The 14223-nt window shown below is 43.9% G+C and overlaps 1 protein-coding gene across 1 annotated transcript; it reads left to right on the top strand.

Annotated features, from left to right (window-relative positions):
* The first annotated feature begins 589 nt into the window (after positions 1-589).
* On the top strand, positions 590-10998 carry PTGER4 (prostaglandin E receptor 4). Its single transcript, XM_056514434.1, has 2 exons — positions 590-1588; positions 8839-10998. Exons 1-2 carry the CDS (start codon positions 758-760, stop codon positions 9430-9432), a joined length of 1425 nt encoding a protein of 474 aa, XP_056370409.1. The 5' UTR covers positions 590-757; the 3' UTR covers positions 9433-10998.
* Positions 10999-14223: the final 3225 nt, after the last annotated feature.

Genomic DNA, 14223 nt, shown 5'->3' with positions numbered 1-14223 from the left:
CTCCCGCCGGCTGCACCCGAGGGCTCACGGGCCGGCCGGCCCCACACACAGGTGCCCCCGCCGCCCCCGGCCCCCGCCCGCGCCCGCCCCGCGCAACCTGCCCTGCCCGGCGCGGCCAATGGGGCGAGAGGGCGGGGAGCAGCGGCGGAGCGGCCCGGGCCGCCCCCGCCCTCCGCGGCGAAACTCGGCGGGAGCGCCGCGGGGGCTGAGACGGCGCCCGCGCCCCGCACCGCTGCGCACCGCTCCGCACCGCCGGCCGGCGGCGGGGAGTGAGCCGCGGACACCGCGCTCCGGCACCTTCTCACGCCGCCCCGAGGGCACCTGGAGCCGCCGCCCCAGCGCCGCGCTGAGCCCTCCCCAGCGTCGGTGCGAGAGGCGGTGAGGCAGCTCCGCTCGGCTCCGCTCGGCTCGGGCCGCCCCGATCCCCCTCCGGGCTGGGCGCGGAGCGCTGCGGCAGGAAGAAGCAGCCCCGGCTCCCCCGGCTGCGGTCGGTGGTTGACGGACGGCACCCCAGTTCAGCCTCATTTTAGGACTTACGTTTTTGGTTTTTTTTTTTTCTTTAACTGAAAAACGCAACTTTTTTTTTTCTTTTTCTTTTTTTTTTTTTTTTTTGCTTTTTTTTTTTCTTTTTAATAACTTCTCTCACATTTGAATTTTTACTTTCGCACTATCCAACCCCCTCCCCTCTCTTACTCGGCTTTTCGTTTTCGGACCCGACCTTGCCGTCTCTGGGCTCGCCAGCTGCAGCGCGGGTACCATGTCATTCGACCCCACCATCATGCCACCTGCGAACGGCTCCGCCAACGGGACCGCCGGCGGGGCCGAAGGCGGGAAGCCCCCCACTATCCCCACTGTCATGTTCATCTTCGGCGTGGTGGGCAACCTCATAGCCATCGTGGTGCTCTGCAAGTCCAGGAAGGAGCAGAAGGAGACCACTTTCTACACGCTGGTCTGTGGACTGGCAGTTACAGATCTCTTGGGGACCTGCCTGGTGAGTCCGGTCACAATCGCCACCTACCTGCAGAACCAGTGGCCAGGAGGAGCTGCGCTGTGTGAGTACAGCTCCTTCATCCTCCTCTTCTTTGGGCTCTCTGGCCTCAGCATTATCTGTGCCATGTCTATAGAGAGGTACCTGGCCATCAACCATGCCTATTTCTACAATCATTATGTAGACAAGAAGCTGGCAGGGCTCACGCTCTTTGCCATCTACGCTTCCAACGTGCTGTTCTGCGCCCTCCCCAGCATGGGGCTCGGCAAATCTACTTTGCAGTACCCCTACACTTGGTGTTTCATAGACTGGCGAACAAACGTGTCCACCCATGCAGCATACTCCTACATGTACGCGGGCTTCAGCTCCTTCCTGATCCTGATGACTGTGATCTGCAACATCCTGGTGTGCGTGGCTCTCATTCGCATGCACCGCCAGTTCATGAGACGCACGTCTTTGGGGACAGACACCACCTCCAGCCGTTTATCTGACTTTCGCAGACGCCGGAGCTTCCGTCGGATGGCTGGAGCAGAAATCCAGATGGTTATTCTGCTCATTGCCACTTCCCTGGTCGTGGTCATCTGCTCCATTCCTCTGGTGGTGAGTAACATCATGCAGCCCTTCTTCTGTTCCATCACCCTTCTGCAGTCTTTTCTTCTCCTAGTCTGTGTTTGCCAAACAGATTCCTGTTGGAATAGGTGCTTATTTGTGGCACCTATAGTTGGTGTCACAAATTGTTATAGTAACTCAATGGCTGTTAGCATGCATGCATGGTAAAAGAAAGTTCAATAGATTTACATTTACACAAAAACAAGCCTGCTTATCCCAAGATCTGGAGTCGTTTACTTGATTAAAATAGAGCACCAGAAATCTCAATTATTTCACTGTTCAACTGGAATCCACGTAGTAGAATCCTGAGTTCACTTTAAAGTTCACCTGCAAAATTAATTTGTTGTAAGTGAGGCTTCGGTCTGTCCTGCATTTCTGGATGTTTAATGTGTTTTTAAAATGTGCATGCTGTTGCTGAAGGGTGCAACAGTCCCTGATGTGCAATAGGAGGACAGGGTTGTGTTCACTTGGCACTAGCAACACACAGAATTCCTCACAACTAAAACCTAAGCTAAGCTGTCACTCCTCAGGGATTCATGCACCATCTCTGGGGTAGATCCCACACAGGCATTCTTTCAGGGGTTCCCCACACAGTGGGAGGAGTGAGCTCAGTGGAACCACCTATCGGTGATTGCTCAGTGAAATGAGTTTTGGAGGAATCTGACCCACATAAACCTTGAGATCACACTGAAATGTCAGACAACATTACAGCTAACTGTTCGCTCATTTTCTGAAAAGGCTGATACAATTAGTGTTAGTAAATTGAGCACACCAGATCCACTTTTTTCTATTCCTCCACCTTATCTTCAGGAAAGACAAAAAAATGCAAATCCACCAGCTAGAGGCTCAGTTCTTGCTTGCCAACCGCCATAATAAAGCTTGTCAAAAATCCTGTTCTACTCTGGCTCAGAGACATTAAACAAATAGTTGGCTTGCCTTATTTGCCATCTTACAGAGCACAGTGGCTGTCAGAAGGTGTTTTTAGAAGGGCTTTCTTTAAGGAGATTTCTTGTCAGTAGGGTGAGCCCTCTATCATAGAGTTGGGGTGCAATGTATGTCAAATAGAGCTGGCCAGCTGGAGTTGCAAAACGGTGCATATCACTGTAAGGAAGTTTAGAGAAGTGCCTGTGAACAGGATCATCTGTCAGCGAGTCTGTCGCCCTGCTCAGAGGAGCTGTAGTGACACGGGCTGGCCAGGGCTGCCCCATTACTGACGAACAGGAGCTGGCGAGGTGTGGCTGTGCTGCAGCACCAGGGTCTGTCACCAAAGGCCATCTCCTGTCCTTCGGCGTTGTCACTTGGTGTGGTGGCGGGGCCTGGCCGAGCACCACAGCATGTGCTCGTTGCCTGACATCCAAAGGAGGTCGGGAGGTGCTGCCTGAGCTGCACACAGGGTGGTCCCGGGAGGAGTACAAGCCTTAGACTGAGGAGCTGCGCCAGCCTGCCCTGCAGTCCAGCTCCAGAAACCACGGGGGAAGCGGACTCGCTGCTCCGGGACACATCAGCCTGACAGTGCTGAGGCATGACAGTACTTAATTTGATTAATCGAGTTTCAAAATAGCTACAAAATTACAATGTTGCATTTTCAAAAGACATGCTGGTAAATGCAGAGAATGAGTTCTCTGAATTAAATAGTGTCATGATGTGATGGACTTAATCAGCTTCAGAAAACAAGCCAAGCCTTATCCTGTAGCAAAGCAGCTAGAGGAGTGCTAAGAAGTCTGAATGTGAAATGCAAAATTAAATAGCTTATATCCATTTTGAACCTAGGCAGTCTTTTACATTATACTCTAAGAAAAAAAGGCGTGGGGGGGGGGGGGGCAGGGGGCAGAAATCCACCAGGAGGGTTTACCGCAAAGTGAGCTGGATTGTTGAGAGTTAAAATTAATGAACCTGGGTGGGGCAAAAGGTTTATTATTTAAACAGTCGCTAGTGAAAAACTTGCATATAACAGAAGTATGTGAAGGTGCAGGTGATAAAGTTCTATAGCCCTCCCAGACCTCGATTTCATTTCGTACAAAGGCAGAGTGTTCCCCTGGGAATGTTCACATAAGTTAGCTTTTACCTGTTAAAACAGTATGTATATTCTCGATCTAAAATTACTCTCATTCCATTTAGATGGATGACTAAAAATAAAAGGAAGCTTTTTCTTTCAAACCCAAATAACCACATATATACACATCATCACAGTGCCCAGTGTGGTTAAATTTCTCCATTGTTAAGTAGCTTTTTTAAATCTTTCGCGTCCCTCTGCGGAAATAAGCCACAGCCACTTTTGCTGCCGTGTATGCTGCTGTGTTAAGCACTCTGGATGCACAGACACTGAAGTTAAGAATGGAAGAACTCAGAGAACTAACAGCTTTATACTAGAAATCCCTAGAAAGAGCCACTAGGCAAAATAGGTATATTATAATATCTTGACTTACATTTTCATGACTCCAGGGAGTTTCAGGGAGTCCTCAGCGTGTGAGAGGCTCACCTCTAACAGGTCAGCCTGGCAGTCATCAAGAACCATAAAAGTGGTGATGTGGTGGTGCCAGCATGATTCAGATACACAAAGCAGGCTCAGAGAGTGCTTTGTGACTTAATTTTTCTTTTGGTGAGCTGACTCCCCACTGATGATTTCAGCTCAATAAACCATCAAGACAAAGAAAAGCAACTTCTGAAAGAGACACATCAACCTCTAACCTTTTAGAACACTTTCACAAGGTAATAAGATAGCAGATGGGGGCAATCCAACAGGATCCACTTATTATGGTTTGATAGAAAAAAATTTCAAGACTTGAAATATTAAACAGCCCTGAAATAACTGAGTCACAGATAACAGCAGTTTTTAATAATGAGATGCTTCAGCACATGATTTACAAGTAGGATAGGGTAGTTTAGAGTTTTAGTGGTTATCCATAAAATCAGTAAAATTTTAAAGCAGCAAGTGCTGTAACCAAATTATTGCAGGTTATGCAAAATGCTGAATGAACCTGACAGAACTGAAGGCTGATCAAATATATCAAGGAAAGAAGGGATGAATGAAAAAAATATTTGTGAAAGGAAACTTTATATAACCTGGTGTGTTCTCAATGTGCAGAAAGAGGTGTGAAAGACATAAGTCTTACAATAGTTTAAAAATTAAGTAAGAAAAGCACACAACTTATGTGCTCACTCTTATCTTGACTCCAGACAGTTTATGTAATCTCTTAAAATACTTTGAGCTTTTTAGAAATTAGAATTGCATAGTGTGAAATATAGAGAATAAGTTATATTAGGAGAGATTTTGTCAAGAAGAGAGTAGAAATTTTTATCTGGCCTTTCTAATAACACCAAGCTCTTTTAAGAGTAAACAGGCACACACTATTCAAAGTCTATTAATTCACTCTAGCAGTCTGTCAGATACTCTTAAAATTTTTAAGTGTGTGATCTTTTTCTCATTCTGACCGCTGAACATTGTTGTTAAATTGTGGTGATATGAAAAATAAAATGTAATGCTTCAGGGTGTACATCTTGTTGATTGCATGAAATGATCAGGATTTTCTAACTTGATGTTCAATTGATCTAAAATTGGATTTTCTTTTAGCTTGGCTGGTTTCAACTTTTAATATCAGGGACTGTCCATAACCAAGGACACTGCAAGGTGTCAGGCATGATTTTTTTGCAGTAGAGTAGTCACCAAGCAGACAGTAAGACCTTGAAGGGCAAAGGTTACTGGCTTGTGGAGCTGCAAAACTTGTTCCTGCTTACTACCGTATGTTTTTTAAATTTATCCTATCAGCATGTGGGGAGATTTTGAGGGCAGGTGGAAGCTGTGGAAACAATTACAAGTGTGACTGTAACTATAATGCTTCATAGTGTTAGAAATCATGACTTGCATCTGTAGTTAGTAAAGAGGAGCATGTGCAAACAGCACAAGGACTCTGATCCTACAAGTGCCTGTCTTGAGCATAACTTGATGCACCTTAAAGCTGTGTACTTCTTAATTGCAAATAACCTGCTAGTACTTTTAAGACACTTTGTCTGAATTCTAAAGCTAATATACAAATCCTACTTTTTAGAGATCTGAATTGTTCTAGTTTGCTTTCTTCTTTAATTAGGATTTCAATTTGCACAAATCCAAGCATCAGATTAGATAATTTATTTAGTAGTGGATTCCACTTTCTTGGCACTTGCTTAGAAGATGACTGGCAGTATCTTTTATCATGTTTCCTCCTGCAGCAGAGGACTTGTAGCCAAAACAGGGGTACATCTCTTGCTGTTATTTTAAGTGATCCTTCACAAAATATTGTTTCATTAGTAAGTAAAGAGAGCTAGAACTTACGTTCCTATACAGGTAAATTGTTACCCTCTTGTGATTAATGTAAGACAACGATAGGTCTGAACTGATAAATACATATGACATTCTGGGCACTCTTATGGGAAGTAGAAACAGTTTTATACAATCAGAGTTTTCACTGACTAGGTCCACTCTGTGAATTGTTAACCTCCACATGCTGCGTAGCTGTCAAAAGGACATATAGCATGCAGAGATAGCATAAAACAAGCTGTCCTGTACCATTAGCAGTAGTCCTTTTCAGCCACAGAGTGAACACTGGGAGACATTTTCATCTTTCCATGAAGTCTGCCAGGTAGCAGAAAGAGGTAGAATAGGTACCTCAATTTCACGTGCTGCTTATCAAAAGAACAATCCGACTATTAAATCACTGACGTGTAACTATAGCTCTGAGTTAAAAAAAAAAAAAAAAAAGGCAAGCCAGGTCTCCAAGCTGAGCTGTGTATTTCTTCATCTGTCTTCAAAGTGTGCCTTCTGGTTGTGTGGTCCGGGTGGATTTGTTATACACATTACACATATACTCACACACACGTTATACACATACATATTTACATATACACACATACATATTATACCTGTGGGCATGTGCATGTTGTAGGTATGTACACTTTATACACATACACACATACACATTGCACGTATACACATGCCTGCTGTGCATATGTACACGTTATACACATAAACAAATGCATGTTATACGCATGTACACACACTCCTCATACATTTATACATTTTACGCATAGCTCCACACCCGCCGCGGGGCAGCCGCGCCATCTAGCGGCGCGCCCGCACACAGCAACTTATTTATCAATCTTTTTTACTAATCCTTTATTTACAGCATAAACAGGGGAAGCTGCTCACAGATCAAACAGTCAAAATCACAAATAAAACAATAAAGTTGTGATCTTATAAATAAAAATATAATGAAATTATTTATAAATAAAATTAATAATGGTAAATGAAATTATGTCTAAAATAGTTTAAAATAAAGCCAAATAAATATTAAAATAAAGGAAAGATTCTTAACATTTTATTTTTTAAAAAGCCATAAAAATAAGTTCATCATGCACAAGAATACTCTTTGAAGCACCTGAATGGCATGTTTGGCCTAACAGATCAATAAGGCCAAGAAATTAGTAGTCAGAAAGATATCTGCAGTGTTATAAATCATTAGTAAAGTAACTGCAGATAAAACTGTGCCAGATAAAGCTGGCATCACTATATATAATGATGAATATATATATATTTTTTTTTTTAATTTTTTTTTTCAAGATTTTCGCATATCACTTGAGTTCACTACGTTACCCATAAACCTAGAGAAAAGTACTGAGGAAGGAAATACAGTACAGAAGGAAATACAGAAATCATCAGTTTGACAGACCCTTTGAGAGAGACTGTAGGCACAGGGCTTCCACAAAGGGCCCCTGCATTATTCTAAATATACCACTGGTAGCTTTGGAGAACATGCCATCCCTGAATACAGACAAGGCTGAATGCCTATCACATTGCCCCCCTGCAAGAAAATTTCTCAAGAACTGTGAAATTTTCCACCAGACTTGGATGGCTTCACATGCAGGACTTGTAAAAAAATTACTTATGAGGGCTGTCCTTATTTGGCTCTTCTATTTAAATGCTTGCTTGCCTCTTTGTCTGTGACCTCATAGCTAGGAAGGCCTTGATTAATTTCAGGAAGCCAAGGATGAGATTATAAAAACCTTGTAATTTTGCTACTAGATTTTTACTGTAGTCAGATAAAAATATTATTAAGAGATCTATTTTGACTTACTTTAAGGAACCTGAAGAAAATAGAATCTTCCATTATCCACTTTTCAGTGGTTTTCCTAAGCCTTTCCCTAACTGGACACTGCATAGGTCTTGCTAAAATGGAGTAGAACTATTTGAAACACAACAAACACCTCTGACGCTGTGGTGGACGGTGCCTTACAGCAGCATTTACAAAAGTGGCTTCTAAACAAGGGGAGAGACCAGCTGAAGAAGAAACTAGAAGAATATGCTGAACAATACATTTCTGTGTAGAAGACAGAGCCCTTCTGTTTTAAAATTTGTACATGATAAACCAGAATCACTAATCACTAATTAAATAATCACTTCACACATCGACTTCAGCATCTTAAACTCTTGACCACTGCCTTAGTGTTTTTGTAAGTAAAACCAAAATGCTGGCTTGTTCAGAAGAACAGAGTACTCTAGGCCCAGCACTGAAATAATCTCAATATCTTGGCCTATTAAAACTCTCCTAGCTGGGCAACCTGTCTTTTTGGAGTTTTTTCCCACCTCTTCTGTTTTTTTACATTTCTGTTTTTCTAAACCATGCTGCAGCAAGCAAACACTTGCGGTTATATAAACAGTTCCAGTAAGGACAGGTGCCAGGAAAATACATTTCTAAACTTGGGAATCGACAACTCAGGACTTGCTTACAGACTCTCGTGTACTTGGATTATCGTGTGTGTTTCACTTCATTTCTAAGTGATTATTAGACCTTTGCTAGAGGAAATGGTCAGGTCTCCCCAGTCCTTTACCTCTTTGCATGTTACATGAGGCCTGAGGTATACCAAGGAAGCAGGATACAGATTTACATCTTTGTTCCTGGGAAATTTTAAAGACATCAGACAAAATTTGGAGGTTCAGGGATTAATTATGAAACGACAGAGAGAGGAAAAAGCCAGTCTTTTTCTACATGTAACAAAGGTGTTACAGATTTAATCTGATTTTTTTATTTGTTTGCTATTTCCAAAAATGTATTCATGACTGCCGATCTGAGATGCCTAACCTTGCCAGCCTGCTCTTCTGTCATAGCTTACAAGTCTGCAAATCTACGTCTCTGCTTTGAAGTGTAAGCTTTTCTGTCCTGATGCAATGATGTAATTGCATCTTCCTTTTCCCCCTTCTCCTTGGGTAGGTCCGTGTGTTTGTGAACCAGCTGTACCGGCCGGAATCAGTGCAAGACGTCAGGCAAAACCCTGACCTGCAAGCCATCCGCATTGCCTCGGTGAACCCCATTTTGGACCCGTGGATCTACATCCTCCTCCGCAAGACTGTGCTCAGCAAAGCCATCGAGAAGATCAAATGCCTCTTCTGCCGCATTGGGGGCGCTCGGAGGCAGCACTCGGGGGGCAACTTCAACTGCGCGGACGGGCGCAGGACCTCCTCCGCCATGTCCAGCCAGTCGCCCTCGTTCATCTCGCGCGAGCTGCGGGAGATCAGCAGCACCTCGCAGACGCTGCTGTACCCGCCGGAGCTGAGCGAGAGCAGCGCCGGGGGCCGAGTGCTGCTGCCGGGGCCCGGCGCCAGCTCGGCTCAGTCCGACACCACGTCCGTGAGGACGCTGCGCAGCTCCGACACCTCGGACTCCTCACAGGGACACGACTCCGAGAGCGCCTTCCTGGTGAGCGGAGTCAGCCCTGGTGGCGGGGCCAGCTCTGCAGCCAAGAGTGGCCCTCTCCAGGTCACCTTCCCCACAGAGACATTGAATTTGTCAGAAAAGTGCATATAGATAGCCATGAAAGGCATCAACCCTGGGGATACTTCCTGGTACATTGGAAAAACTGGTGCAATAGATAGGTGTTCTGCTTATTCGTGGGAAGAGGGGTTCAGCTGTGCTTCAAAGGGCTATTTTTCTCTTGCTGTGTGATGGGTACATTTCCTTTAGACTACTGAGGACCTGTGTGAAACAGACATTGCACTTGGGCCCTGCCATCAGAATGGTATAAAGCAGATCTGATGGGACTGGAAGCATGAACTGCCTTGTCTTGTTGTGGGACACAGGAGAGCTACTGTGCCTCTGGAAATAGAAAGACCCCATCACTTGCTTTTTTTTTTATTTTTTTTTCCTTTCCGTTTCCAAGTCTGGTAGAATTGTTTTTGCTCCTTCCCTGTGGCTGCTCAGCTATCAAGAGTTTATGCTTCTGGTACTAGAGCTGAATATGAGGCAGCTGCTAGGAACTGGACACAGCTCTGAGAGCTGCCTGCAGTAGGATTTTAAAGTGTCTCACTAAAGCATGAAAATGTGAATTTTTATGATTGTATATATATCAGGATTGAAAATATTTAAAAGTGTATTCTTCTCTATGAGAAGGTTTGTTATGAATACAAGGTATATGGAAATGATTGCCAGCCTTCTCTTCCCTCAGTATTTCCTGCTGATAAGGCATTCTTGGCTTAGATTTGTTGTCCATGCTAGATTCACAGCTAATGAGGTAATTCTCGAGCTGAGAATACATAAGCACTTTCTGAGTGAAATGGGAATATATGCCTTTTTAAGAGAGAAAAAGAAAACACATCCTTCCAATTAAGAATATCAGTTTTCAGTATATGTATATACTAAAAATCAAATTTTATTTATGTTCTGAGAATGTTTTTCTGTGTAACACACACGCGCCTCTCTGAGTACTGTGGCCCACAGTCTGCACACCTTAGGCACACACTTAACATTGCCCATCAGAGTGGTCCCTCAGCTGCCAGGGAGACTCCTTACATGTAAAGTTAAGGACATATAGAAGTGCTTTCAATATCAGGGCCTGAAACTTTCAACTCCTGGTTAATAGTCTTAATATTCACTTTAGTTAAAGCATCACTGATGTAATAAAGGTATTTTTTCATAACATTTATCATTTTACTTTAAATAGTAAATAGAATTTTATGACTGTGTAATCTGATACTCCATCAAATAAATGTATGAAACCATGGAAGCAGAATCTTCATTTAAAGTATAGATTATATAGAACTGTATCTCAGTCTTAAACACCTTGAAAAGCATTTGTTGCTAGAGTTTTGATGACAAACACATCACCAAAACCAGCTGTTAACCACTGACAAAAAGGAGTTTGTGTTTTATGTTGTAAGGGTTAGATCTTGTTCCAGAAATACTGTGTATCAAAATAATTCTGTACAGATAATTGGGGGATGTTTTGTCAAATACGAAGCATGTTATGCTGCTTAAAGTGTTTTCATGTGAATGCTACATTGTAATGAAAATCTTGAGCCTTATGTTGATGTTTAAGCAGTTGTACCGACCAAAGCAACTTTGGGGATCACAATTAAATGGAAATGTTCTGCTTGATCTCAGATGTCTGTCTACATGAGTCTGCCATTCAGTGCCAATTCTTTGCCTTAACAAGCCTCCCATCTTGGAATGCTTTGCGCTCAGCTACTGCCAAAACATACTTTGTCCTGCAAGTTTCCAAAACACCACAGCATGATCACTGTCAGCAAGAAGCAGCTGTCTTCAAAACTGTCCCCAAAAGCACTGACACAGAGCCACAAAAATTATTTGAACAAAGGTGTTTCCCTTTAACAGGGAAGAAGTTGAGCTTGTTTGCCTTCTTACATATAGAAGGTGAAGTTAAATCTCTACACAAATATTTGCAACAGCAGCAGCCACTTTTCACCAGTTAAGCTGGAGAACAGTATTACCCAAGCTCCTGCTGCAGCTGTAGATAAAGATCTGCCTGAATTCCTTGCAATTAAAGCACCTCACTATGGTCTGTTGCTTACTGGTGACCAACAAATAGAACAGACTTGCCGTACTTCCCAGGACAGGAAACAGCACCTGGCAGAGCAGGAAGGTGGGACTGCCATTGGCAGATAACACCAGTTGTACCAATATGGGACCACACCTTTGCAGCTGGCCCAGAGCAGCACAGCAGTATTATTGGTACTTCATGCAATGACAGAATTAAATATCTACAGTGTGGAAGTATTTAAATAAGCAAGGGCTCACTATTTTTAAATTATTTCATTAATATGCTTTTGTTACTCTTTATCATCATTACTGATGAGAAATAAACAACATCTGAAAGAGCTTTAAGCAAGAATAGACCATGTTAAGTAGCTTCCCTCAGCAAACATGGTAGGCCTGAGGTCTTCCTCATTCACAATGTATCAGCAGTGGACTAGACTCATCATCAACATGAACTCCCTCAGAGATGAACTCCATGATTACCAAACAGCCCACAAAGTATTCTGAGCAATACTGGAATTGTCTGCCACAGCTCATGGTAGCGCACAAAGGCAAAGTCGGAGCACTTCTGTTGTCTAGCTGCAAACACAGGTGAGGTTCAGGACAAGCTGGGCAGAAGACTGGGCAAGGCCTTTTTTTAGGGTGACAGTAATATCACATGTCGCTCCTGCCCCACAGTCCTGCTCAGGTTTAGCACCTTCCTCCAATGCTTTCCACAGACATTACTGAACTATAATCCTCTGCTTCCCTAAGCTTAACGAGTCTTCTTAAATAGGGCTACAAATTTGAAGAGTCTAATTTGCCACATGGAGGTTAAAATGTTATTTTCTTGCTAGGTGTTATGAGTAGTTACCATATATACAAAAGGGTTTCCTTTCTCACACATTGTATCTCCCTATATTCCCGAACCCCAGAGATCCATATCCCTCAGAAAGGCCTTTCACATCAGCATCCATGTTCCCCAGTCCTCCATGCTCACAGAAAATGTACTGATTCAAAAATTTCTTACACCGGACTTGTATCTCAGTCACAGGGCTGGCAGTCCCCCTCCCTCTCTTGCAGCTGTCTGTCCTTCCTGCACATCCCAGATCACCTGCTGTCCCCTTTCGGTGCAGACACTGCTCGCGCTCCAGCCCCACAGCACAGCCCAAGCCCAGCCCCATCTCAACCCGAGCCCCTGTCCTGCAGCAGGCCTGGAGGATCCACCCACCACAGGCAGGACAGGAGCCACTATCTCTACCAGACAGTGGTTTCTGTGAAGATCTGCAGATTGGTTTGAGTCTCTGATCCATGGCAAGTTAGTCCTTATGAGCGGTTTAGGGAGTGGGATGTGCTGTCAGAGGACTTGGGCTGTTTTAAATCAGGCTCACACATTCTTGCTGTCGGGAACACCCGTGCTGCCTGACCCGAACTGGTGCTACAGGCCCAGCGCCAATGCACTAACAAGATCAGTGTAATCTGCCATCTTCAAATGGCACAGCCAATATCCTAAGTCAGGAAGCTTTTGAGGCTTTATTGCTGCTGCCAGACACAACAGCAAGCCTGTTCCACTTAAGGCAGATTTAGTATTAGAGCTACCAAATACCACCAGGCCTTTGCACTCCAGGCCCTATTCTAGACCTGCCAGCTTTACAGAAACCCAGAGAATCTCCTGCTTTGTGAAACCAAAGGCAGCTCAATCCCCACATCTAAACGTTCCATTTGATCATTTATCCTTTAGAACCCTTACAGCTCCTAGCCTCATGGCTCTTAGGAAACCAGCCCTCAAAGCCAGGTGCAGGAGTCTATGTGTCAGGATAGACGATTTTAAGGGACAAAACCCATTCAGTCTGTATAAGCTAAAAGCTACTGTTACATTTATTGTAAGAGTGAAAGTACATAGAGTCGTACTGAGTGTTGCTAGTTGCAGCACAGAGTAAGACAAGGAGTGGGAGGAGGTTAGAGAAAGAGCAATGGGATAAAGGGGTGACGGGGTAAGAGAAGAAGGGAGACAGTAAGAGGAAGAGGTAATAGAGGTAAGAGAGGAGCAAGAGAGGAGAGAGAGAGGGCAAAGGGGTAAGAGAGAGGGAGAGAGGAGTAAGAGAAAGAGTAAGAGCAAGAGAGAGAGGGAGTAAAGAGAGCAATTTCCCAGTTTACAATACAATAAAAATTCTTCTATGATGAATATTCTAATTTCCAAGAACCAGTCTAACACAAGATACAAATTTTATAGCATTTACATACAGCCTATAAGAATCCTTACATTACCATAGTGTGTTACACTTTAAACTCTAAAAACTACTCTTTGGACCTTAGCAGGGATGTTCCTGACCTTCGGACCCACTATCTAACAGAAGGCATTGTTCTGTCAAGAGGGGATTACTCCTAGCTGGCTATCCCATTGTTTCATGGTAATTCAGTAACTAAGGCTTGGTATCTCAAGTGTGGCTTTCATTTCAATCTCATTCATGATTTCTATATTCCCAGAATCTGAGCATTCATATTTGTAAGATTTTCCTGTTTCATCTTCCCCAACAGCCAGGCAGCGCACCTGGCAGGAGATTCAGCAGTCTCCCATGACCATCAGCCCCTCCAGCTCCAGAACCAGCCCCTCTGGAGATACCACAGCCCAAGGACGCCAGCACATCTGGGAACACCATGTTAACATTAGTCACCTACAAGAAACACACAGTTCCTGCAACCTGCCAGCAAACCAAACCCACATGCTTCTGCTTTCCTGTGCTCCAGTCCTAACCACAGTCATTACAGTTTTTTTACAGCAATTCTGTGAACTCAAATTTAAGATAACACCTCAACATTAGTATTTTACCTCCTTTCCCTTCATTT

Source organism: Oenanthe melanoleuca, chromosome Z, assembly GCF_029582105.1.
Source record: "Oenanthe melanoleuca isolate GR-GAL-2019-014 chromosome Z, OMel1.0, whole genome shotgun sequence".
Taxonomy (NCBI): domain Eukaryota; kingdom Metazoa; phylum Chordata; class Aves; order Passeriformes; family Muscicapidae; genus Oenanthe; species Oenanthe melanoleuca.
Note: the sequence above shows the minus strand (reverse complement) of the source record. Positions and strands in the feature narration are given on the sequence as shown.

Excerpts from the sequence above, each read along its gene's own strand:
- PTGER4 (XM_056514434.1), top strand. The coding sequence starts at position 758 with ATGTCATTCGACCCCACCATCATGCCACCTGCGAACGGCTCCGCCAAC. Across the intron at positions 1,589-8,838 it reads TCTGCTCCATTCCTCTGGTG|GTCCGTGTGTTTGTGAACCA; the intron begins GTGAGTAACATC and ends CTCCTTGGGTAG.